The sequence below is a fragment of the Podospora bellae-mahoneyi genome, chromosome 4, assembly GCF_035222275.1.
Source record: "Podospora bellae-mahoneyi strain CBS 112042 chromosome 4, whole genome shotgun sequence".
NCBI classification, from domain to species: Eukaryota; Fungi; Ascomycota; class Sordariomycetes; order Sordariales; family Podosporaceae; genus Podospora; species Podospora bellae-mahoneyi.
In genome coordinates this window covers 1,003,094-1,026,334 of record NC_085883.1, presented here as the reverse complement: position 1 = coordinate 1,026,334, position 23,241 = coordinate 1,003,094, and the positions used below count along the sequence as shown (strand labels likewise).

General features: G+C 49.7%; 7 protein-coding genes across 7 annotated transcripts; 2 read left to right on the top strand and 5 right to left on the bottom strand.

The window, feature by feature from the left end:
• Positions 1–112: 112 nt before the first annotated feature.
• ARE2_2 (Sterol O-acyltransferase 2 (Sterol-ester synthase 2)) lies at positions 113–2,043 on the bottom strand (the record flags this gene model as incomplete). The annotated part of the gene is made up of 2 exons (XM_062878517.1): positions 113–295; positions 364–2,043. The coding sequence occupies 2 exons, from the start codon at positions 2,041–2,043 to the stop codon at positions 176–178; spliced, it is 1,800 nt and encodes a 599-aa protein (XP_062732003.1). The 3' UTR covers positions 113–175.
• A 916-nt stretch (positions 2,044–2,959) lies between these two features.
• TYS1 (Tyrosine--tRNA ligase cytoplasmic) lies at positions 2,960–4,296 on the bottom strand (the record flags this gene model as incomplete). The annotated part of the gene is made up of 3 exons (XM_062878516.1): positions 2,960–3,223; positions 3,293–4,095; positions 4,170–4,296. The coding sequence occupies 3 exons, from the start codon at positions 4,294–4,296 to the stop codon at positions 2,960–2,962; spliced, it is 1,194 nt and encodes a 397-aa protein (XP_062732002.1).
• Positions 4,297–5,119: 823 nt separating this feature from the next.
• On the bottom strand, positions 5,120–7,799 carry fim1 (fimbrin; the record flags this gene model as incomplete). The annotated part of the gene is made up of 4 exons (XM_062878515.1): positions 7,283–7,799; positions 6,986–7,196; positions 5,212–6,892; positions 5,120–5,154 (listed from the first exon to the last, which is right to left on the bottom strand). Exons 1-4 carry the CDS (start codon positions 7,303–7,305, stop codon positions 5,120–5,122), a joined length of 1,950 nt encoding a protein of 649 aa, XP_062732001.1. The 5' UTR covers positions 7,306–7,799.
• Positions 7,629–8,837, top strand: QC761_402330 (uncharacterized protein; the record flags this gene model as incomplete). Its single annotated transcript, XM_062878514.1, has 4 exons — positions 7,629–7,630; positions 7,698–7,755; positions 7,855–7,907; positions 7,964–8,837. Coding segments are annotated over 4 exons (987 nt in total).
• A 56-nt stretch (positions 8,838–8,893) lies between these two features.
• QC761_0063550 (uncharacterized protein) lies at positions 8,894–9,625 on the bottom strand (the record flags this gene model as incomplete). Its single annotated transcript, XM_062872617.1, has 2 exons — positions 8,894–9,257; positions 9,315–9,625. The coding sequence occupies 2 exons, from the start codon at positions 9,623–9,625 to the stop codon at positions 9,128–9,130; spliced, it is 441 nt and encodes a 146-aa protein (XP_062731999.1). The 3' UTR covers positions 8,894–9,127.
• Positions 9,626–9,629: 4 nt separating this feature from the next.
• Positions 9,630–12,650, bottom strand: QC761_0063540 (uncharacterized protein; the record flags this gene model as incomplete). Its single annotated transcript, XM_062872616.1, has 2 exons — positions 12,020–12,650; positions 9,630–11,960 (listed from the first exon to the last, which is right to left on the bottom strand). Exons 1-2 carry the CDS (start codon positions 12,413–12,415, stop codon positions 9,630–9,632), a joined length of 2,727 nt encoding a protein of 908 aa, XP_062731998.1. The 5' UTR covers positions 12,416–12,650.
• Positions 12,651–12,900: 250 nt separating this feature from the next.
• Positions 12,901–18,207, top strand: RPO31 (DNA-directed RNA polymerase III subunit C1 (rpo31)). The gene is made up of 2 exons (XM_062878513.1): positions 12,901–13,507; positions 13,570–18,207. The coding sequence occupies exons 1-2, from the start codon at positions 13,295–13,297 to the stop codon at positions 17,917–17,919; spliced, it is 4,563 nt and encodes a 1,520-aa protein (XP_062731997.1). The 5' UTR covers positions 12,901–13,294; the 3' UTR covers positions 17,920–18,207.
• The last annotated feature ends 5,034 nt before the right edge of the window (positions 18,208–23,241 follow it).

Sequence of the window (23,241 nt, the reverse complement as noted above, 5' to 3'; positions counted from 1 at the left end):
TTGGGTGGGGCACACTGTGAAGCTGTGTCAGCCAAGCCTTTTTATCCTCAACTTCCCTGCACCCACCGACACTCAAAGCAGATCGAGTCGAGGACAGACATGGAGACATGGACAAAGGAACAACCGCAAACAACTCTCTCTACTAATGATTCCATTGCTGCTGACATAAACAAATTTACAGAATTAGATACAGACTACACAGCACACTCGGCCCAGTGAATATCCCCAGCCAGAATATCATATTCCCAAGCGTTGCTCTATTCTTGAGCCATCTAGTCCTACTCAACCTCACCAACTATACACACATCTCATCAGCACCAAGCCCATAATCCAAGTAAGGGGTAATAAACAGGAAAGACTCACCGGCAACTGGCACATCTGCAACACCAACAAGTACCCCCTCAACTTCTTGAAAATACACCACATCACCAGCTCATGCACACAAGCCGACAGCCCAAACGTAATCAGCGTCGCCGTATGCCTGTTGACCTTGAACGCCGAGATGGAGCTATGATAAACATGCCTCAGCAGGAAATTATGCACCGGCCTGTTCCAGTCCCTCGCAAACTGATCCCAGCTCACACAGTTCCACCACGCATCATAGAAGCTCCTGTCGGCAAAGTACGTGATCTCGGCTAAAAAGTTCAAGATGGTCTCCCAGATCAGATACCACACCAGCAGGTACTCCATCATGAACGGGAAGATCAGGTCCAGCAGCATCCAGGGAAACTGCTTGAACCGTTCGGCCAGGGGCATGTTCTGCGCCTTCATCTCCAGAGTCTGCATCACGACCGGGTAGATAAAGGCCTGGGAGATCATGATCATGACAAAGATGATGCCGAAGCAGGCGACCAGTTTCTCGAGGGCGTAGTAGACGTTGATTTTGTTGGAGCGGGGGTATTCGAGTTCGTAGACCACCGTCGGGAAGACAATGTACTCGTAGTGGTTCCAGACGGTGAGGTTATTCGGGTATGCCCTCGACGGATCTGTTGCCTTGCCCTTGAGCTCCTCAGTAAGAGCCTCGATTTCACTTTTGAGCATGTTGACTTCCTTGAGCGTATCAGTTTCTTCCCCTTCCCCATGCCGTCTTCGAGTTGTTGTTGCGGTGTTATTCGCCTTCTCAACAGAGCTAGCAACTCCCTCAGTTATCACCCCCTTTTCCAACCTCTCCACCCTGCCCTTCAGCCCCTCCCTCCTCTTCCACAACCCAGACAAATAACCATTATAAAACCCAAAACTATGCATCTTCATCACCATCACAACCCCATGCATAACAAAAAAAACCGTATGCGTCCACGGCCACCCCCTCCAAAGAGTAAAACCCACCACCCCAGCCATAAACCCCGTCTGCCAAACATGCTGAACCACCCACCCGGACCCATCCCAATTCACCCCCCTCCTCAACACCACCCCCCGTTGTATAACTAAGCCAACCCCAGTCAACCCACACATCACCCCGTCCGCCAGACCCAACACCACCACCTCCTTCCCAGGAGCAAACATCGTCGACAGGATCTCATGCGTCCCAAGCACATTGCCATATTCCCTCCAGTTATCCGCCCCAATCTTGACCACGAACAAAAAAACCGACATCCAAAACAGGGTGTAAAATCCGAAGAACGGGGACGAGGTGGCGAGGGGATTGTGCCGGTCAAATGTTGTCAACGAGGGGGTGAAGATCGGGGTGGTGAATTGTTTGTGGTGGCGAAGGTGATGGTGTTTCCTCTCATTTTGCTCTGATTTGACGACATGGGTAGTAAACTTAGGTGTGAGGGGTGGCGTCGATGGTGTTGGTTGAGAAAACGACGATGGTGGTGTCGACGGCTGGTAGTCATCGCGACAAGACTGCGCAGTAACCGTCTTCTGCCTCGAAAGCGATAAATCCGCCCCAAACTCCTCCTCACTCGTAGTAGTCGAGCTCTCAATCGACGATATCCCCGGCCGAGCCGCCTCCGACCCGGAGTTGTGGCCATGATGAAAGCCGTTAAATGCCACCGTCGAATCCATCGCACCGTTATCCTCACCGTTGGCTAGCACCGTCATTGCAATCTGATAATCAAAAAACTTGATTTCTTAAAAAGTCACCTGCTGCGCATACAACGCATCCAAAAACTCCCCCCAAATCCCCCGAAACTCATTCCAGAAATAAATGATGTGAGAATGATGAGGCGACGTGATTAGCAGGGCGATGCCCACCATGACATGGTAGAGTTGCATCTGGGATTTGATCTGCTCTGCTTGCGCAAGCAAGAAAAAAAAAGGCCTGCATGTATATGTATATATCAGCTTATAAGGCAAGGCAGCCGCCAGCCCGGAAGACGTCGCAGGCAACCCGACATATAAAGCACATTTCTACATCCTTCGGTTCATATTATATAAACACCTCTCGTGATCTGTATGATGCGATGCAACAACACATTTCATTCTATTTCTGTCTTGTGTTCCTATACCTATTGTTTCACGGATTCACCGGTGCCAAAAACATGCAACAGTCCGCCTCGGATCGGGCGGAACCATGTAAGCGTGGCTAAGAGACATGGTCTCAAAGGGAGAAGAGGGAAAAGAGACGGATACGGAGGTGGAGGAATGCCCAACGCCCGGGTGGCGTGGGGCCGGGCCCAGGTGTAACGTCCGCCGTCGGAATGCCGGCAACAGGTCAAAGAGCACATAGCAACCAACAAGGGTTAGGGTGCTGTTCCCTTCACTCCCTCAACCTCGACCTTCGTCCCACCCCGGAACCATGGATGTGGTATCCTCGATTGAGACATTTCTCGAAGTGTTCTTTGTGAGATCAGAATTGTTTCCATTGCACTTTTCATACCATTCATGAGCAAACAGCAAACACCCCGCAGGCAATGTTAGAAGAGCATGTATCTAAACGCTTTCTACCCATTCCGACTGCACACAACGCCTTTTCCTACGCTGACCCAAGCACCAACACAACACCTCAAAAGGTAAGCTATTGAGCAGATGGAGCAGCCTCCGTAGCTTCCGCAGGCGCATCACCGTTTGTCCTCACTGGCAACGCCTTCTCCTCAGGCTTGCCACCGCCGGGGTAGCGTGTCCCCTTGTTCTTGACCTTCTTCTCCTTCTTTGGTGGAGGAGGGTAGGCCTTCTCGGCAATCTCCTGCCACTCCTTGTTGTTCTTGAACGCCTCCTGGATAGGTGCCAAAAGAGCGTTCAAGTCTCTTGTGATCGCAGGCTTGATCAATTGTGGCGTCAACTGTCACCAAATGTTAGCACCCCTCCCCCCCCCATTCCTATCTCACTCATCACAGCGGGAAACACTCACGATATCATTCTTGTAATCTTCCCTAATCTTCTCAATATCCTCATAAACCAACGTCTCCAACCCATCCCTCTCCCTCTCCACCTTGAACTCCTTCTTCCCTCTCAACCCGCTCGCCGGCAGCAGCACATACTCAATAAAAGCCAACAAACCATTATCCTCCGTCACCTGCGGCGCCGCATGCGCCTTCTTGATCTTCTTAGCCACCGTCTCCGGCGAGTCCAACAAGTCAATCTTGCTATCCGGATCACTCGAGCTCATCTTCCCCCCATGCAACCCAGGCACCATCGGGTTCATCAAATGCGCCCTCTCCTTGTAACCCAGCTTGGGCAACCACTCCTTCGCAGCAATAAACAACTTTCTCTGATCGACCCCACCAAATTGCGCATCCACATCAAGATACTGCTCATCCAGCACCTGCAAAATCGGGTACAGCAGCCCACTCAGCGGCGCGTTATCCGTCTGCTTGACAATCTCCGCGCCCGCCTTTTTAGCGTCATGCTCCGAAATGATCGAGGCCATCTTGTACACATCCATGACGTACTCGGCCGACTTTTGGTACGACGACCCGAGCACAATCTTGAGCTTCTCGGTCGAGACGCCGACGGCGCCGAGGAGGGTGGAGATGGTGTAGCGGTAAAACTCGGCGCGGTGCATTACCAGCTCGAGAGGGGCCTTGAGGTTGTCGAGGAAGCCGTGGATGTCGGCGAGGAGGACCGTCAGCTCGCAGCCGGCGGCGAGGAACTGGGCCATCTTGATGGCGGGGACGAGGTAGCCGCAGTGAGGGCGGCCCGTGGTTGCCGTGCCTGATTTTGGTTTCTTTCTGTCAATAACTCATCTTGTTCCCCCTATACTATGCAAGTGAAAGGTAAATACAAACCCCAGTAAATCTTGGGATGGCCCCCCTCATCAACAACCTTCTTGATGATCTCCTCATTGAGGAACTCGGCCAGGTTCTCCTTGATGAGAGCGAACCTCTGTTCCGCGTTGCTGTTGTCGGCCGCCATTGTCACTACTAGTTTTCTGTTCCTTCCTTCGTCCCGTCCCTGTCCTCGAGTATGCGCAGAAAGGAAAAAAAAAGTCAATGGGTTGAAAAGGTGTCCAAGGAAAAGTGTGTTCCAGAGATCGAGAACCACCGTTGACTCAAGTTTGGTGGGGCAAAAGAAGACCGTCTCGGCCGGTCGCGCATGCAATGTCCAGTGCCCCTCTCTTGTCGCGGGATCCCTTGTTCCTTTTGCACTTTTGGGGGAGCAAGGGTTCAATCTGCCGCCCGTCACCGCTTATCGGGAGTGACTCCACCCAGAACCCCTGAATTGACCCTCAACTCACTGCCTCAGCGTCTACGAAGGGGGTACTCGGAACCAGAGTGGCTGTTGTTCTCACCAACAACCTCACCTATCCAGTTGTTAAACCGTCGATACTCAGCCTTGGGTCATGCATGCAAAGTTAGCGCTTGACCCCTTCAGCTCCCCATCACCAGTGGCGCCGAACCAACTCATCATCTCAGACCTAACACTCAGACCCGTCCCCTCAACACATCGGATGAGACCAGGAACATTCCCCAATTCAAGGATTCAACTAGATAGAATTCAAGACGCCGCATGACTCGGCTACTCTGCAGAAAAAGTAAATAAAAACACACGCCCAAGCCATCAACAAAAAGTGCTACCTAAACAGAACAATTCGGGGCATGAACAAAAGGAAAATGACTGAGAATCCGTAAAACAGACTTGTTTTCGTAGTCGCAACTTTTCCCAAGAACTTTGCCTGTCCCCGCCTCCCCACCTTTTGTCGAGTTCCAACTTATAACAAACGAAAAGATGCTCCATTCTACTGCATCTTTTCGTGAGTTGCCATCAGAGAACCTGTAGTTTTACCACATTAGCTTCTTCACCGTGTTCATCAGGAACCGAAACACGTACCAATAAACGTCGTCACCAAACGGCTGCGAACCTGGCAAATATCCTCGGGCACCAACCAAATCGTCGCCCCCATCTTTCTCGCAATACTGATACTGAGCTTGGCATTGAGATACGCCTCCTCGTCGTTCCGGCCAGGCGTGACAAGATCGTAGTCGACATAGCTGCTCTTCATACCATTCAGCACATCCAGCAAGAACACACCCGACCTAATGACAGGGTCCTTGAACGATCGGATGGTCCCTGTGCGACCGCCGTTGCGCACCATGTCGTTGGCCCACCGGACCATCTCCGAATCGGTGATCTCGCGCTTGCCCAACCGCTGCGCCAGGCCCTTCAGGGTAACAGTGATATCCTTGCGCATGAGCTGCCAGACCAGACCAAGCGTCAGAGTGCGCTGCCCATCAGTGATATCCGCACCCTGGATGCCAACAAGCGAGAAGCCGTTTTGCTTGCCGAGCTCAATGGCGTAGTTGGTGTTTTCTACAGCCTTGAATCTCGACATCTCACCGCCGTGCGCGGGGAGCTTGTTGACGTGCCGCCAGTTGACCGAGCCATTGATAACCTTGTCGTAGGCCTGGAGAAGGATGGTGCCGTCGCGGAGGTCGTCAAAGAAGGACTGGACAGCGGGCTGCACATCCAAACTGTTGAGCCAGAGGGTGAAAACACGGGCCTCGCGCTCGCCTTCCGCATCAAAGTCCTCCACCTCGAGCTTCTCCTCCTCGGTGATTGGGTCAAGGCAGGGGTGGGTGTTGAACAGGTTGGCAACGAAGGCAAGATTGAGCTTGGGGTTACCGGCAACAAGCGAAGAAGGGCTCAAGAACTTGCGGCATCCAAGAAGGTCAGCGTTTTGGAGAACCTCCTCAGCGCGCTGGTGCAAATCCCGAGTTTGAAGAGGGGCCCGAGTGCAACCATACTCAGAGCCAATCTGGGCCAGCAACACCGTGTAGTTCTCGCCATTCTTGACATCCGACGAGAAATTGGTAACCCTGTTGGGCCAGTTGGCAGCCTTGAGGTGGTAGTTGAACCACCGGAGGAGGATCTGCTCAGGGGGCAGTCTGAGGAACTGCTCCAGAGTCTCGTCCTCGTCAAGCAGACGGTACAATTCGGGGTGGAGCTTGATGTCAATCTTGCCCAACAGACCCCGGCGAATAACCTGCCAAATCAGTCCCAGAATGAGATGCTCCCTGACCTCAGCGATATCCCCGGCACCAATGTTGACAACTGAGCAGCCTATGCCCTTTGCTGACTCAATGACGATGTTGTTGTTTTCCGTCATCTGGAAGGCGTTGAGCTTCTTGGCTCCCTTGGGCCGGTTCAGGACACGCTCATCGATCGTGTCTGGAACGCTGTCGTTGATGAGCTTGGCGAGCACCAAACCGTCCTTGCACTCGTCGAACATCTCGAACGTGTCGGTTGGGAAGGGGAGGCGGTTGCCAATGTCGGGATCGCCGGCGAGGACGGCATTGATGTGGCGCGTAAACTCGGTGCGTTCATCCTCGTTGATGGTGTGGGTAATGTTAGAGTTCGAACCTTGCACAAAGATCTTGCCCTGAGTTCTGCTGATGCTGCCCTTGGAAGAGTGGCCTCCTCCTGTTCTCTGGGAAATCACAGCAGCTGGCGAGGCGGCAGCGGCGGAAAGTCCTTGCGAGTTGGAGGGAGCATCACGGAGCTTGGCAATGAGCTGTGGAAGAATAGGGGTCAGCAACCTGGCGCAAGATGACGTGGTGCTGAGTTGGCGTAGCTACCCCCGAGCTAGTAGAAGACGAGTACATACACCAACATAATCCTCCAGCTCGACTCTTCTTGAGGAGTCGAGCTCAACCTCCTTTAGCGCTTGACGGACGACATCGTATGGCTTGCGCTCGCTGGTCTGAGTGGCCTTGATGGCGGTAGCCTCATCAATGTAACCCTTGTCGTCAACGTCGAGCTTACGGAAGGCGTCGGCTAACGAGAAGATCTCGGGCTGTTGGAATTGAGGGAATTTCCTAGGTAGCTACATGTCAGCTTGAGGCAATCCCCGGCAGCAAAACAATGCGCGCGTGTTTCTTTGTTGGGGGTAGACTGGTCCTACCTCTGGATCTTGAGGACGTTCATGGTGATGCGGAGGATTCGGAGAAGCGCGCAGAAGTACGCGGTAACTGTACTGGTGTGTCTCTAAGATAGCTTGATGATGCTTGTAGATGGTACTCAAGAAGAGGAGTAAGTAAAGCAAACGAAACCCGAGACGGCCGCGCGCCTTTAGCAAACAATGGAAGTTCCAGGTTTTATGTTTGGCCGGGGAAAGGGTCGTCGTAATCGTGTGATTTTTAGACGGTAGGCTTCAATGTCCAGGGCAGGTGGAGGAAATAGGGGAGCTTCCATGCTGCACTCCTTCCAAGGCTGGCGGGGGCGGGGGGTTCCCAGGCGGCCTGGCACTGATGTAATCGCCTGGGCAGAAACCAAGCCACAGAGGGATTGCGTAAGGTAACGGCCCAACCAGATGCAAGGGGCGGTGAGTTAGGGAGTGACCTTTTCAGGGTCATGATTCAGAGGTTATACTGCATAAATCGCGTACCCCACGAACAGCAACACCAAAAAAATTACTTTTTGCTTTCCTGTCTTGGCATCTCGAAATAACTTCACCTCCACTCACACACACTCCAGGCTTCAGCAAAACGTGAGGTGAGCAGATCTCATCACATATCACTCTCACTCAGGTAATTACTCACGAATTAAACTTACATAATAATATCGTACTAACTACCTCACCTAGTACCTCGTCACCTCATCTCACCTCACCTACAACCCTCACATCTCCGCCTTTCACCTCAAACCACCCTCCCAAAATGTCCCTCTGCAAATCCTGCCACCAACCCTTAATCCTCCAATTCGAACCCGACTCAGAAGACGAGTCCCTCGCCCCCCCTGCAGACCAACCCCCCATCCCCGACGACCTCCACCTCCCTTGCCAATGCCACTTCCACTGGCAATGCCTCCTCGACCTCTCCTCCACCGTCGCCCTCACCCTCAGCTGCCCCTCCTGTACCACCTACCTCCCCTCCAACCCCCCCACCGGTTCCGGTTCCGCCTCAGGCTCCTCCACCAACCCCTTCCTCCCCACCTCCCAAGCCGCCCAAATCCTCACAACCTACACCAACGAAGGCGGCGTCCAAGAAAACCTCAACATCCTCCCCCACCTAACCGAAGAAACCTACCTCTCCGTCAACCCCCAGTTCCGCCCCGCCAAAGCCCTCCACACCCTCGCCAGCGAGGGGGATACGGCCGGCATTCTTGAGTTGTTGGCTGATGTCGACGCTGACGAGGACATCACCCTTTCTCTGCCTCAGCTCCTCTGCTGGCAGGACCTTTTGAACGAGTCCAAGACTGCGATGCACCTCGCTCTTGAGAACGAGCAGGAGGAGGTGTTTTGGCTGCTTTTGTGGCTCGAGAGCGGGGTTCACACTTCTGTTTTTCCAGAGCAGGTGGTGCAGAGTTGTGAGGGTGTGGGCCTGCCGAGACGGGGGACGGTTCCCCAGGAGGAGGATGTCAGGTTTATCAAGGATGGGAAGGGGAGGACGGCGGGCGATTTGTGCCGGGAGTTGGGGGGCGCGTGGGGGAGTTATGCGGAGATGTTGGGGATGATTTGAGGGGATGGAGATGAAGGGGTGGATGGGCATAGCATATGATACCAACAATGGGATAGGATACATAAAAAGCGGCTAGCTGTTTAGAGATATCAAAAGCGTTGATAATACATACATACCCTACACTGAACATCGGATCTGTTCCTTCATGTCAAAAGCACCACCTCTCCTATGCCCAAACATCAAACAGTTTCTATCTCTCTGTAACAATAAGGGTATATCCATCCATCCATTACTCTTCCCAATTTCCCCCGTCTCATCATACATACATTCATTACCATCACACACTATCATCACACCCTTGGCGTCCTCACCCTCTCCCCCTGCAACAGCTGCGAAAGGACAAAATGAGCCACATCCTCATCCGCCCAATAACTCATATGCGACGCAATCGTGTTCATCGGGTTAAAGTCAAGCACACTCCTACAATTCCACGTTAGCACCATCCTCATCTCCCCACATTCATGCCAATTCACTTACTCCTGAATACAATAATCCACCCTTCCATTCCTATTCAACCCCCTAATCTTCCCCTCCTCCCTCCTCATCCTCTGCGCCTTCCTCTCCTCCTCCAACCACCTCTCCTTCGTCAGCACATCCCCCCCATTCCCATCCCCCTTCTCCCCCCCACCACCATCCGCCCTCTCAACCCTACTCTTCTGAAACCGACTAAACAACGTCTCCAACTCCTCATCAATCAACGCCCCCCCATCCTTCCCTCCCCCCGTAACCGCCGCAATCGCCATCTGCCTCTCCGCCGTCTTCTCGCTCTTTTCCACATGATCCTCCATCTTACTATTGGCCCCCCGCCGCCCCAAGCTGCTTCTCCTTCCCCGCACCACTACCCGGCGACCCAACCGGACTGAGACTCAACTCCCTCTCCCGATGATGCGAAGCATTGATATTATTCACATCCTCCTGCGTCAGCCCCAAGCTCCGATTCAGCAAGCTGCTCGCGATCCCAGCAGAGAAGCTGCTCCACAACCCCGTCACGCTCTGCCCAACCTTTGCCCCCAAGCCCGTCAGCCCTTGAGGGGCTACACTCCCAAAGATGGTCTTTTTTGTATAGGGCAATGCCTGCGGCTTGAGAGTAGACATGGCCTGGGATATCAGCGGTTCAAGTCGGTACGCGATCGGATCCGACGGGTGGAAAATGTTGAACAACTGAGAGACTTTGGGAGAGGAGACACTGAACGGGTGGCCAGTAATAGGAGAGAGGTGTTGATCGCTGGCATACGAATACGCCGGTGCAGACAAAAAGGGATCCTCCATGTAATCCGGATTCAGCGGGCTCTCCGACGGGACAGCATTGGGCAGATTCCTAGCGGAAATTGTCCTCCCCTTGAGCATCTGGAATAACCCGATCGGTGACCCTAGACAATAAAAGTCCGCCACGACAAAGTCGAAAGCCAGATCTTTGCTCTCCTTTGGTTCGAATCTATCTTCCGAAGAGGCAGCAGGCCAGATTCTCAAAGGGTTTCGCGGCAGCGAAGCGGCAGGTGCCCTTTCCTTTTGTCGGCAGAGAATGTCAAACATGATGGCTGAGCCGAGGGAATGCCCCACAATGTGGACTTTGCCCTTGAACTCTGGGTTGCGTTCCTTGAAGGTCTTGTAGATGTGGTTGGATTCCTTGACGACAATGTCGGCGATTTGCTCCCTGTAGGCGCTCTGGTAGAGAAGCACGTCGAGGGCGAGGTCAGAAATAAGGGAACGGGCGAAAGCGAGGCCTTCAATGGTGATATCCTCCAGAGACGGGTACTCGTCCTCCTCGTCAAATGCCTCGGCGAGATCGTGTTCTCCTCTTCTTGGCTTGCGCTTGGGAAAGTCGAGACGGTGGCGCCAGACCACAGGCAGCACCTGAACTCGACAGTTACCTGGTCCGCTTTCCCCAATCTCAGAATTGAGTGCCCGTAAATCTGCGGATACAGAGTACACATTCTTGAGATTCTTGCGAAGAATATTCACATCGTGAACAAAGTTGATGCTGTCCATCCTGCGAGATAGCAACTGCCCAATGCCGTGTGTCACCAACACCAGATGCTCGATATCACGGCCTTGGTTCTCACCAGCGTTGGTATTGTAATCACCCATCATCTCCTTCTCTTCTCGCACCCTGATAGCCTCAGCTTCAGCTTCTGGGTCCTCTGCCCGCTCCATCAAATTGGACAGTTGGCGAGATAAAGAGTTCCGAGGATTGTCCGGCTCCATGTCTGCATCCTCATCCAGACTGGGCCGCACGCTCGTGGGCGGTGCAGATCGCCTCTTGAGGGCCTTTGGGGTCTCATCGCCCTTCTCGTTGGATGTTGATTTTGTTCCCGCTGGTGTCACTGGCCGCTTCTCATCCTTTTCCTTGACCTTCTTCGCCTCAGTGTACCCTCGCACTAGTTTCACACCACTCATGTATCCACCACCTGCAAACCTTTCGTACATTGTCGATGTAACCCACGATAACATCCCATCAGAGGACAACCACGCTGTATTAGAATCCTGATACGTTGCCACGCTGTTCATATAACTACCGAACAACCGATAGGTCTGCGGTTGATGTTGGGGTACACTGGCTGCAGTCTTTGTGCTGGTTTGGACCTGGGATTCATCGACAATCTTCAAGTTCTCCGAAGAACCCTTGGGTGTTGGTCCCTTCGTCGACGGGTTCGAGGGTGCCTTCGGGTACCGCCATGGCTTGACCTTGAGATATCCCTCCTCAAGCTGAGCAGCCAGATTCTCCTCACAAGGCCGGAGCGTGGAGCCCTCTTGATAGAACCAACTTCCGCGCCGGACCTCATACACGGGACCCTCCCAGTAAATGGGCGCAAGTTCCCGCTCTTCAATATCCACATCGAACAAAAAGTCTTCGTTTACGGGCACTCTTGTTTTGGATCCGCTACTGTCTGTGTCTTTTTCTCCCTCGCCAGACACAGCCCGTGGGCGCCTAGTCCCTGTGCGAGCAAGCGCATTCCCGATGAAAGCGTTCCGTTCCTCCTCGAGCTCCTGTAATCTAGCCTGGTATGCGGCCTCCACAGCTCGCGAATCTCGGGGATCAAAGGCGACGTATTTCTTTGGCTGGGCAGGTTTGGCATCGGAAGTGGCCTTGGTGATCATAAACTTGGGCTTGCGTTTTGGCACCTAAAACCAATGCTCAAATTTAGTTTGAATCTTCCAACACTTTCCAAAGAAACACTCACGTCAACAGCATGGAACCACTGTATATTGGGCGGGGGACAGTCTGGTGGATATCGTTTGAAGCTTTGGCCATAAAAGGGATTCAATGTATGGTCGACGGTAGTGGAGGGGGCGAGGGCTGGCTGAGGATCTTTCGGCGTGGGAGTTGCACTGCGAGGTCCAGCCCAGGGATTGATCGAGTCGACGGCGGAAGCAAGATATGACTTCTCAACCTTCTTCTCGACAGCAGTATTTGGGGCCGGCGTGGAAGCCATAGCTCCGGGATGTCTGGGTGACCCAGGATTCGGTTTGGGAAAGCCGCTCGCAGTCTTCCAAATATATCGACGGTTTGAAAAGAAAGGGTAGCGTTGTAAGGATCGCCCAACAGCTCTCCTCGGCCGGATCAAGCGATAAAGCATGCAGCTTTTGATGCCAGTTGTTGATTCGCTTATCTTTGCTCGAGACCAGGGAAGGACTTGGCACAGCAACCAGAGGCTGAAGGAATGCGCAAAGAAAATTTGCTAAACAACGGAAGAAGAAGTTATTGTGTGGTTCTTCTGAGCAATATTTCTAGCACCTTTTCATCAAAGCCAGGAAAACAGGTCCAACACAAGAACGTGGTCTCTTGTTTCGGCCCACGCCCTGGACATCTCTCCGGCCAAAGCTCGTGACATCCGCAACGACCAGCAACAGCAAATGATGACGGAGGGTGCCTGGAGAACTGCTGTTGATTGGACGCAGAAAAACCGTTGCCCCGCAGTCTTCCCGGCAGGCCGGGGAACTTGGAGGCTGTTCTCCGGTACTTTTATTCCCGCACTGGAACAGCCAGAAATAAAGTATATCTGCCAAGATCTCAAGTACCGCTGATCCTCAGTTGATCCATGCGCCTGCACTAAAAGTGTCAGGGGTAGGTGCATTGGATGGTGGGGCACATCTTTCGGGATTGGAGTCATCAGTTGCTTAGCCTTGCCCCGCCTTGCGCCGACAAAATTATTCTCGGTTGCAATCGCGAACCACTTTTGACACGCCTCGAACCTTTGAACCACTTGTCGTCGCCAACCAGCCACACTTTGCTGGGAAAATCAAGCAGTTATCCCACAATTCCACACCCCTCCGCTGGTATTTCTTTTACTCTCAATCTCACCAACAGCAGCAGCAACTTAGACGTCGCCATCTCCATCGACACATTCCCGGCGAGCCCGCTATGAGCAGGTAGCATAGCTACCTTGAGGGGCAATTCGTTGTTCCATCTCGCCGCGACCACACAACCACACCACACCACACAATCGCATCACAAAATGGAGTCGGAAGTTGAGGCCGGCAGGGCCTCCGAGAACCGCAAGACCTTGGTGAAGGACCAGCTCCCAAAGCGCTTCAAGGCCCTCAAGTTCGGCATTCAATCCACCCAAGACATTCTTAATCAAGGTGTGCTCGAGGTCTCCGACAATCTGCTCTACGATGTCGAAAACAATCGAGCTCCCTTCAAGCATGGACCCCTCGATCCCCGCCTGGTGAGTATCAACACTTCCTTCGTCATCCTTTGTCCCATGTCATAGCTAACCTATCCCCACAGGGAACCTCGAGCCCGAAACCCGATGCGAAATGCCACACCTGCCACCAAGATCTGATGGGCTGCCCTGGTCATTTTGGTCACGTCAAACTTCCACTCCCCGTCTTTCATATTGGCTATCTCAAATACATCCAGGCGACCCTGCAAAACATTTGCAAATCATGCTCCAGGATCCTCCTGACCAACGAGGAGCGCCGCCGGTTCCTCAGATCACTCCGCCGGGAACAGGACAACATGGCGCGAACGGCCGTACTCAAACGCATCAACGAGCAGTGCCGGAAAGTGAGGAACTGCTACCACTGCGGTGACCTGCAGGGAACCATCCGAAAGCTGAGTTGCATGAAGCTTGTCCATGACAAGTTTGTGGCCTACAACAAGTCGACGGCCCAGAAGAAGGTGGCACCCGAAAGCAAGATCGAGTTCGATGCCTCCTTTGAGAGCGCCAAGGCCCATTTCGCAGAGCTTGGAAAGCACATCCGCCGTGCCATGGATGATATGCATCCCCTCAAGGTTCTCAACCTGTTCAAGGAGATCAACTCGGTCGATTGCGAGCTGTTGGGCCTAGATCCTGCCGAAGGACGACCCGAGATGTTTCTCTGGCGGTACCTCCCAGCCCCCCCCCTTTGTATCAGACCATCGGTCGCCCAGGAAAGCGCAAGCAACGAAGACGACATTACCACAAAGTTGGCCGAAATTGTCATCTATAGCGCACATTTGCGCGAAGCTATGCTAAAGGGTGCGCCGCTTCCTTCCCTCATGGAGCAGTGGGAATTCCTCCAGCTGCAGGTCGGCATGTACGTCAACAGTGATGTGCCTGGCCTCGTCCAGCAAGGCTTTGGCAAGGCTACTCGTGGCTTTTGCCAACGTCTCAAGGGAAAGCAGGGGCGCTTCCGTGGCAATCTCTCGGGCAAACGTGTTGACTTCAGTGGGCGTACTGTCATCTCCCCCGATCCGAATCTGAGCATTGAACAGGTGGCCGTCCCCGAACGTGTCGCCAAGAACCTCACATACCCCGAGCGCGTTCACGCGAACAATATTCAAAAACTCAAGGCTTGTGTGAGAAACGGCCCGACTGAATACCCTGGCGCGTTGCAAATCACCAAGAACCAAGGCGAGGAGAATGAGATGAAGTTTCTCTTGAAGCACATGAAGCCTCACATCCTTGAGAAGAATGCGGACAACCTCCGGATTGGAGATGTTGTAGAACGGCATCTCGAAGACAACGATATCGTCCTGTTCAATCGTCAACCCTCACTTCACAAATTGAGTATCATGAGCCATTACGCAAAGATCAGACCTTGGAGGACGTTCCGGCTGAACGAGTGTGTTTGCTCGCCATACAATGCCGATTTCGACGGTGATGAGATGAACCTTCACGTCCCACAGACAGAGGAGGCGAGAGCAGAGGCTATCAATCTGATGGGCGTCAAGAACAATCTGTGTACTCCCAAAAACGGCGAGCCCATCATTGCCGCCACCCAGGATTTTATTACCGCTGCTTATCTGTTGAGCGGCAAAGATAGGTTCTACGACAGAAGCAGCTTTACCTACATTTGCACACAGATGCTTCTTGGCGATACCTATCTCGAGCTTCCGCCTCCTGCCATCCTCAAGCCCAAAGCTCTCTGGACTGGCAAGCAAATCTTCAACGTCATGATGCGGCCCAACAAGGAGTCGCCTGTCTTGGTCAACCTCGATGCCAAGAACAAGGTCTACAACAAAGGAAACCTCCAGCCTCCAGACATGGACATTGACGACTCGTTCCTGGTTGTTCGCAACTCCGAGGTTATCTGCGGCCGCATGGACAAGTCCACGGTTGGAGAGGGCAAAAAGAACTCTGTGTTCTATGTCATTCTGAGAGACTATGGAGCCGACTATGCTGCCGCCACGATGAACCGTCTGGCCAAGCTCTGTGCCAGATCGTTGACACTGCGCGGCTTCTCTATCGGTGTTGGTGATGTGTTTCCTTCGCAGGCATTGACTGAACACAAGCTCATGCTCCTCGAAAAAGCCACGACGGTGTGCGACGGATTTATTTCCCAAGCAGAAAACGGGACTCTTGAGAAGGCTCCAGGTTGCGACATGAAGGAGACTTTGGAGACCAAGCTTTCGGGAACCCTGAGCGCTGTCCGTCAAGCTGCCGGTAGCTACTGCACCGAGAATCTCAGCAGAAACAACGCACCTCTCATCATGGCCAAGTCTGGGTCCAAGGGTTCCGAAATCAACGTAGCCCAGATGATTGCCTGTGTCGGTCAACAGATTATCGGCGGCAAGCGTGTCGCTGATGGATTCCAGAACCGAACCTTGCCTCATTTCGAAAAGGGCGACAAGCGCGCGGCTGCCAAGGGCTTCGTCAAGAACAGTTTCTACACCGGTCTGCATCCCACCGAGTTCTTGTTCCACGCCATTTCTGGCAGAGAAGGTTTGGTCGACACCGCTGTCAAGACGGCCGAGACGGGTTACATGTCCAGACGCTTGATGAAGTCGCTGGAGGATTTGTCGACTCAGTACGATGACACGGTGCGCACCTCGGAAGGAGGCATTGTCCAGTTCCAGTACGGTGCAGACAGGCTCGACCCAGTGGACATGGAGGGAGATGCCCGGCCTGTCAACTTTGATCGGACCTGGAACCACTCCCAGACCATCACTTGGAACAACTCGGAGAAGGGGTTGCTGCCGTCCGAGATACAGAAACTGACCAAGGAGTTACTGGACAGACAGCGGGCGCTCTATGTCCGACGTGACATGCTTACCGGCGAGGTCATCACTGGGCTTACGGATGAGCAGATCCGCACGAGCACGGACCGCGCAGCGTATATGGCTGTCGACGAGCACGACGCCGCGAGAGAGTACCTCAACAGTGTCCAGACATACATCACACAGAGAGCCACCAAGCTGGCCAGGATTCGCAAGTCGGTCGGCCTCGATCCAGGCGTGTTAGAAGACGACCTTGCCATGCAGGCTGTAGTTAATAGGGTGAACAAGGGTGGATCCGAGATGGATATCGATCTGGATGATGAGGCGCGCGCCAAGGGACAAAAGCACGCCGACCTCACGGCCAAGGTGTCGGAGGCCAGTCTTCAGAAATTCATCGAGCTATGCCTGGAGAAGTACAAGAAGGCACAGGTCGAGCCAGGTCACGCTGTAGGAGCCGTCGGCGCTCAGTCGATCGGTGAGCCTGGAACGCAAATGACGCTCAAGACGTTCCATTTCGCCGGTGTTGCCGGCATGAGTATCACCCAGGGTGTCCCGCGTATCAAGGAGATCATCAACGCCTCCAAGACGATCAGTACACCTGTCATCACTTGCGTCTTGGAGAACACTAAGGATGTCAGCGCGGCCCGGGCCGTCAAACACAGGATTGAAAAGACCTACATCAAGGATATCCTTGACTATGTGGATGATGTGTGGCTGCAGGACGTCGCCAAAATTGTGCTCAGGCTTGAGAAGGATGGTCTTGAGAACCTGGAGCAGATTGGGATAACGACTACCGATATTGCCGACGCCATTGTCAAGGCCAAGAAGCTCAAGTTGAAGATTGAGCCAGAAGACCTGAAGGTGAACAAGAATGTCATTGAGGTTCTCGTCCACAACACATGGCAGGATGCGACGGCGGCGAGAAAGGCGGCCAGGCAACGCGCTGCTGCTCTGGAAAAGGGGCTGACTGTCGCCAAGCCAGGGGATGAGTCGGCAGCCGACTTCCAGTTGAGAGTCAACTTCCTCAAGCGCATGTTGCCGGAAGTGCCCATTGCCGGCCACCCCGAGACAACGCGAGCGATTATCAATGTCGACAGCAAGACTTCGGCGCATACAGTTCTGGTGGAAGGTTACGGACTGCGCGCTTGTATGACCACAGAAGGTGTGGTTGGCACCAAGTGCTTGACCAACTCGGTCATGGAATGTCGCGATGTGCTGGGTATTGAGGCGGCCCGCACAACCATTGCCTTTGAAATCCAGCAAGTCATGGGCGACATGAACATCGACCCTCGTCACATGGAGCTTTTGGCCGATGTCATGACATACAAGGGCGACATTCTCGGCATCACGCGCTTCGGCCTTGCCAAGATGCGCGACAGTGTTCTCCAGCTGGCTTCTTTCGAGAAGACGCCAGACCATTTGTTTGATGCCGCTGCTGGTATGAAGACAGATCGGATCTTGGGCGTCAGTGAGTGCATCATCATGGGCCAGACCATGTCGATAGGGACAGGTTCGTTCCAGGTGGTCAGACGTCTTGGTCTCTATGACTGGCAGCTCAAGCCCAAGCCCTCTATGTTTGATGAGATATGGAAGAAGACGCACTCCAAGCTTGGCAGGGGTCGGGCCCGGCCGGCGGTGGTTGCGGCGGCTTGTTAAGCAGAGAGAATGGTTTTATGTCTGGGTTCGTTGAGTTCGGTTTGGAAAGGCGGGACGGGACGGTCTTCATGCGGAGTTGAGCTGAGAAAACGGTTGGGACAATTACTAGCTTTTGTTATTGTAAATATCGATATGGTTGATGGTTAAGAACTAGATTAATTAGTTTTTCTCAGTTGAACTTGACTGACGTGAGTAGCGATCTGGACGTAGTGTGAAGTCGAGAGTCGGCCAAACACGAGGCACATGGCTGTGTGTGTGCGTGTCTGACATGACATAAATACCTTCCAGAAGATGCTTCTTCCACCTTGTTTGTAGGCCTCAACTCTACCGGACGCCTATTAGCTATTACAAATGAGCCTGGTGCACCGAAGCATTTCCCTTATCCCCAGTAGTCTCCTACCATGATGAAACCCGCACCGGGCATTGACGTGTCAATTACTTTTTGCTCCTGTGACACCACGGTTGTAGCGAGTGATATAAATGTCACCGGTGCTCTTGCACTGGTTGCAGCCTTCTTCTACCCGCATTGCAGTTCCACACTACGATTGCCCGACTACAACGATGTTACACGCTTCGATTATATTCACCACCACTACGGTGCTGTTCGGTCCGGCGGTAGGCTTTCTCTAATTAGAGGTAAAGGCGTCCTTGAAAGGGACTTCTTCACGAATATTAAATTTTTTAATGTCTACATTTCGAACGACATCCGGATTAGGTTTACCTTTACGCCAGCCCAGATCGAAGAAGGTGGGAATTCCGGGAAAGTGGGGGGAATAGTACCGAAATGGCAAGGTATAAAGCATTTCAACGTTTAACGTATTTGATAAGCGAGCGGATCGGACAAGCGAGTGGATCGATTTCCACTACCCTATTACAACCATCCTCAATTGCAAAACAACAACACTATTAACCTACTACAATTACATTAGAAACAGCTGAATCAGACTCTTCTGCAACCTCCTAGCACGTACGGATATTATGGCCAGGCTTGCCGCACATACCATATGTCACGGCTTGACACCTAGTGGGGCGCAGGCGCACCACTGACCAATCATTAGCACAGGATTACGGACCAATCAGAATAGGATCATTGGGATCGAGGGTCGATCCAAAGGAGTCAACCCCGGAGGGATAGTATCGATAGGATCGAGGGTCGAGTCTATCGATCCAGGACAACGCCAGGCTTGGCGTAGGATATATATATACGGAGGAATTGGCTGGTATAGATAGATAGTTCCGCAGTATGCAATTTCAAGTTATATTCACGGTATCTAGTGTTTACATTGAGACATCTTGTCGTACACTATCTAGCTGTACCGAACCAGGATTATTCAGAAGTAGCCTTCAACCGGTATCCCTTTCAGAGGTTCTGGATAGGGGTTCGTTATACGTTGCATACTTACTTTAACTTTATTATAGATAAGTTAAAGGCGTTTTTTTACTACTATAGCCGGACTTAAGAACGTTTAGATAGGAGGCGTCCCGCCTAGCCTAAGTAGTGAGGGACCTATTACTACTAATACTCGACCCACCGTAAAGTAAATAATGTGGCGTTTTAAAGAATTTAAGGACGAGGCTTAGTAAACTCGGGAGTAAATTATTATTATATTAACTTTACTTAAGGTAGTATCTAAGTTCCCGGCACCGGAGCGCTATAGAGAAGGAAAGGTAGAGCTTAGAGGGTTTTTAATTTAGCTTAAAATCTATTTTCGTTAATACTTAGATTAGTTTATTAATAAAGAATCGAAGGTAATTTTCGCGGCTATTAAACTTAAGGATAGGGCTCTCGCGTGGTTCGAGCCTATCCTTAATAATTATTACGAGGAGGAGCCGTCCGATTAAGAGAAGATTACTGTGGAATACTTCGAGAGCTACCGTGTCTTTAAAACTAAGCTTAAGGAGGTGTTTAGGGAGTACGATAAGGCAAAGCGCGCGTAAGAGAGGCTCGTAAACCTACGTTAGACGCGCTTAATAGCCGACTACGCGGCTCTATTTAAAATCGATAGTCTACGTAGTACTATTAACGATAAAGGGTTAATATAGTTTTTCTATAATAGCCTTAAAGAAAAAGTAAAAGATAAGTTATATAAGGAGTCGAGGCTTAATACTATCGATAAGTATATTGCTATGGCTATACGGATCGACGATCGGTAGTTCTAGCGTCGTATAGAGAAGAAGGGTAATAATAGGGGTTACTACGGTAATAAAGGGTACTTTAATAATAACCGTCCTAACGATAAGCGTAAAAGATAATACCCTAATATTAGCTATTCCGGTACTACGTATTTAGGACCGATAGATATCGATACTATATAGTAGTAAAGGCCGTAAGGCCGAGGCTAGGGTAGGGATAACCTTAAGTATTTTAATTATAATAAAGTAAGATACTTTAAAAAGGATTATAAAGTATTTAAGCGATTTAGCTAAAAGAAAGAGATTATAATTATTATTATATTAAAGGGACCGAGGGTTATAGAGGTAATAATTATTAAGTATTAATAAAGCGGAGTAGTAGGATTAGAAAGAGACTTTAATTAGTATATTAAATAAGAGAAAGTAGAGTTCTAGGAGTTGCGGGAAGTAGTAAAAAGGCTAAAGGCGGAGTACGAGGAAAGAGATTTTTAAATATAAGTATTATAGGACTAACTAGTACGGATTACTATAGAAATTACTATAGAAGTCGCTAAAGGTAATAATCTTACGTAAGGACTTATTAAGTAAACGATACCGGAGGGATAGTACGGTAAATATAGATTTATTATTTTATAAAATATATTATAGCCTATAAAGCTCGTATATAAAAACTAAAAAGAATATTAGAAAGGTAAGAAAGTCGTTAATATTAGGATCGTAAAGTTATTAAAAGATATAGGGATACCTATATAGTATATACTTTATAAGGGAGATATAATATAATTTTACTTTAGGTATCCGGAATATCGGAAAGTATTTTAATTCTAATATATTATATATAGATATATAGAGTATTATTAGAGTAAGGTACTATACGGTTATTAGCCGGTACGTAAAGTAAGTAAAGAAAGTAAACTATAGTTAGTTAAAAAGACTATAGCTAAGTAGGAAAAGGCTTAGTAGGAGGACCTAAACGATTACCTTTTATAGAAGGTTTAGGACCCGGTTAAACTAAAAGATAGCCTTTAGGTTATATAGATCGTACTAAGGTATACGAGATACTACGCCGAGTATATAGAAGGTTAAAATACGGATAATAATATATACTCTTTAAACAAAGTAATACTAGGATAGTGCCTAAGCCTAGACTGCGCTATATATTTGCGAGAGAAGGTTAAGCGATATTATTAAGATAAGGTATATAAGACTAAGTAAAAGAACCGCTATCGGACGAGGATATAAAAAAGTATTAGGAAAGTAAAAGACGGAAAATAGGAGGAAGCTAAGCGGGTATAATTAAAAGACTTTATATTACTAGTTAACCCGGAGTAAAAGAATACTTTTAAACGATATAACCGCTTAGGAAACGACTCGCGGCCCTTCGCGGAGGCCATTAACCTTTAACGGACCACGAACGATATTTTCGAAAGTATCGGCGTAAGGCGAAAATATAGGATAACGACCCGAGGTTTATTAGCGAGGTCGCTACTATATAAGGAAAAAACAAAAGAAATAAACGCCTTTAAATTACTATACGATAAAGGGATCTTTAAATAATAATATTAATAAACGGTAATACGGAGACGAACCTAATTTCGCTACAGTTCGTACACCAGGCCCGGATACTATAGAAGAAAAAGAAGGAATGGATCGTTATATAAGGACCATTTCGTACGCAAAAGGTCTATAGGGAAACACTACTCCTGGACATTATAGTCGAAGGAAAAATAACTTTAGTTATATTCGATATTATAGATATAGGACCCTCGAAGGATATAATCCTAGGGTAATTATAGTATAAAGATTATAACCTAGATATCGATTGGAGGGATAGTAGTTACTTACGACTAAAAGAACTTTAGAAGTATTTAGTTAACGATAGGAGATTAGGAGTACGTACGGAGCAAAGTGTAGGATAAGCACCCTCCACAGTACTACCGTAAGGAGCTTAAGAAATAATAGTATATTTTATTAATATAAGCGGTAAGATCGAAGAAATAGGATTAATAACGTTGGTGGAGATATTGGAGATTAATAAATACGCTTATTATAATAATATAGAAAAGGGCGAGAAAAAGGCGGTACCGGTAGAATATCGAGGATACCTAGCCTTTACGGCTAAATATTTAGAAGGGCTTTTAAAGCGAGGGCCGTAGGACTACGAAATTAAATTAAAAGAGGGAGCTAAATTATAACTATTTAAAGTATATTATATTAACGATAAGTAAAGTAAAGAGCTATAAAAATATTTAAACGAAAATTTAAAGAAAGGCTATATTAGGGAATCTATATTACTAGTAGGATACTCCGTTTTTTTCGTACCGAAGAAAGATAGTAACTTATAACTATATATAAATTACCGGTAACTAAATAACGAGACGGTAAAAAACAATTACCCGCTACCGTTAATATCTAGGTTACGGAATTAACTAGTAGGGGCACGATACTTTATACGCTTAAATATACCTATCGGGTACGCCTATATACGGATTAAGGAAGGAGACGAATAGAAGACAGCGTTTCGTACGCTCTATAGTCATTTCGAGTATCTCGTAATGCCATTTGGGCTAACTAATGCGCCCGCGACGTTCTAATTTCTCGTTGACCATACGATACAGAAATACCTCGATAAGACAGTAGTGTGCTATCTCGACGACGTTCTTATCTACTCACGTACTCTGGAGGAGCATAAGCGGCACGTACGAGAGATACTCGACGCGCTACACGGAGCCGGACTCTTAGTTAATAAGGAAAAGAGCGAGTTCTACGTATAAAAGATAGTATATTTAGGATATTTAATATCGTTAAGTAAGGTTTATATGGAATTTAGGAAAATTACGGTAGTTAAAGACTGGCCTACGCCGTAGTTATAAATATACGTTAAGGAATTTTTAGGGTTTACAAATTTCTATAGGATATTTATTCGAGGATACGTAGGTATCGCGAAGCTTCTTAACTACTTAATTAAGAAAAACGTGGAGTTCCGGTAAGAGTAAAAAGAAAAGTAGGCCTTCTAGAAGCTAAAAGAGGCTATTTTAAAGGACCCGGTATTTAAATTACTAGACCCTAGTCGATTATTTAAAATTAAGGTAAATATATTAAATTATACGATCGGTAGGTAATTAAGATAGCAAAATAACGATAGTAAACTATATTTAATAACTTTCTTTTTAAAAAAGCTTAAGGAAA

Coding starts and splice junctions, on each gene's coding strand:
- RPO31 (XM_062878513.1), top strand. CDS start 13,295: ATGGAGTCGGAAGTTGAGGCCGGCAGGGCCTCCGAGAACCGCAAGACC. Junction 13,508..13,569: donor GACCCCTCGATCCCCGCCTG/GTGAGTATCAAC, acceptor CTATCCCCACAG/GGAACCTCGAGCCCGAAACC.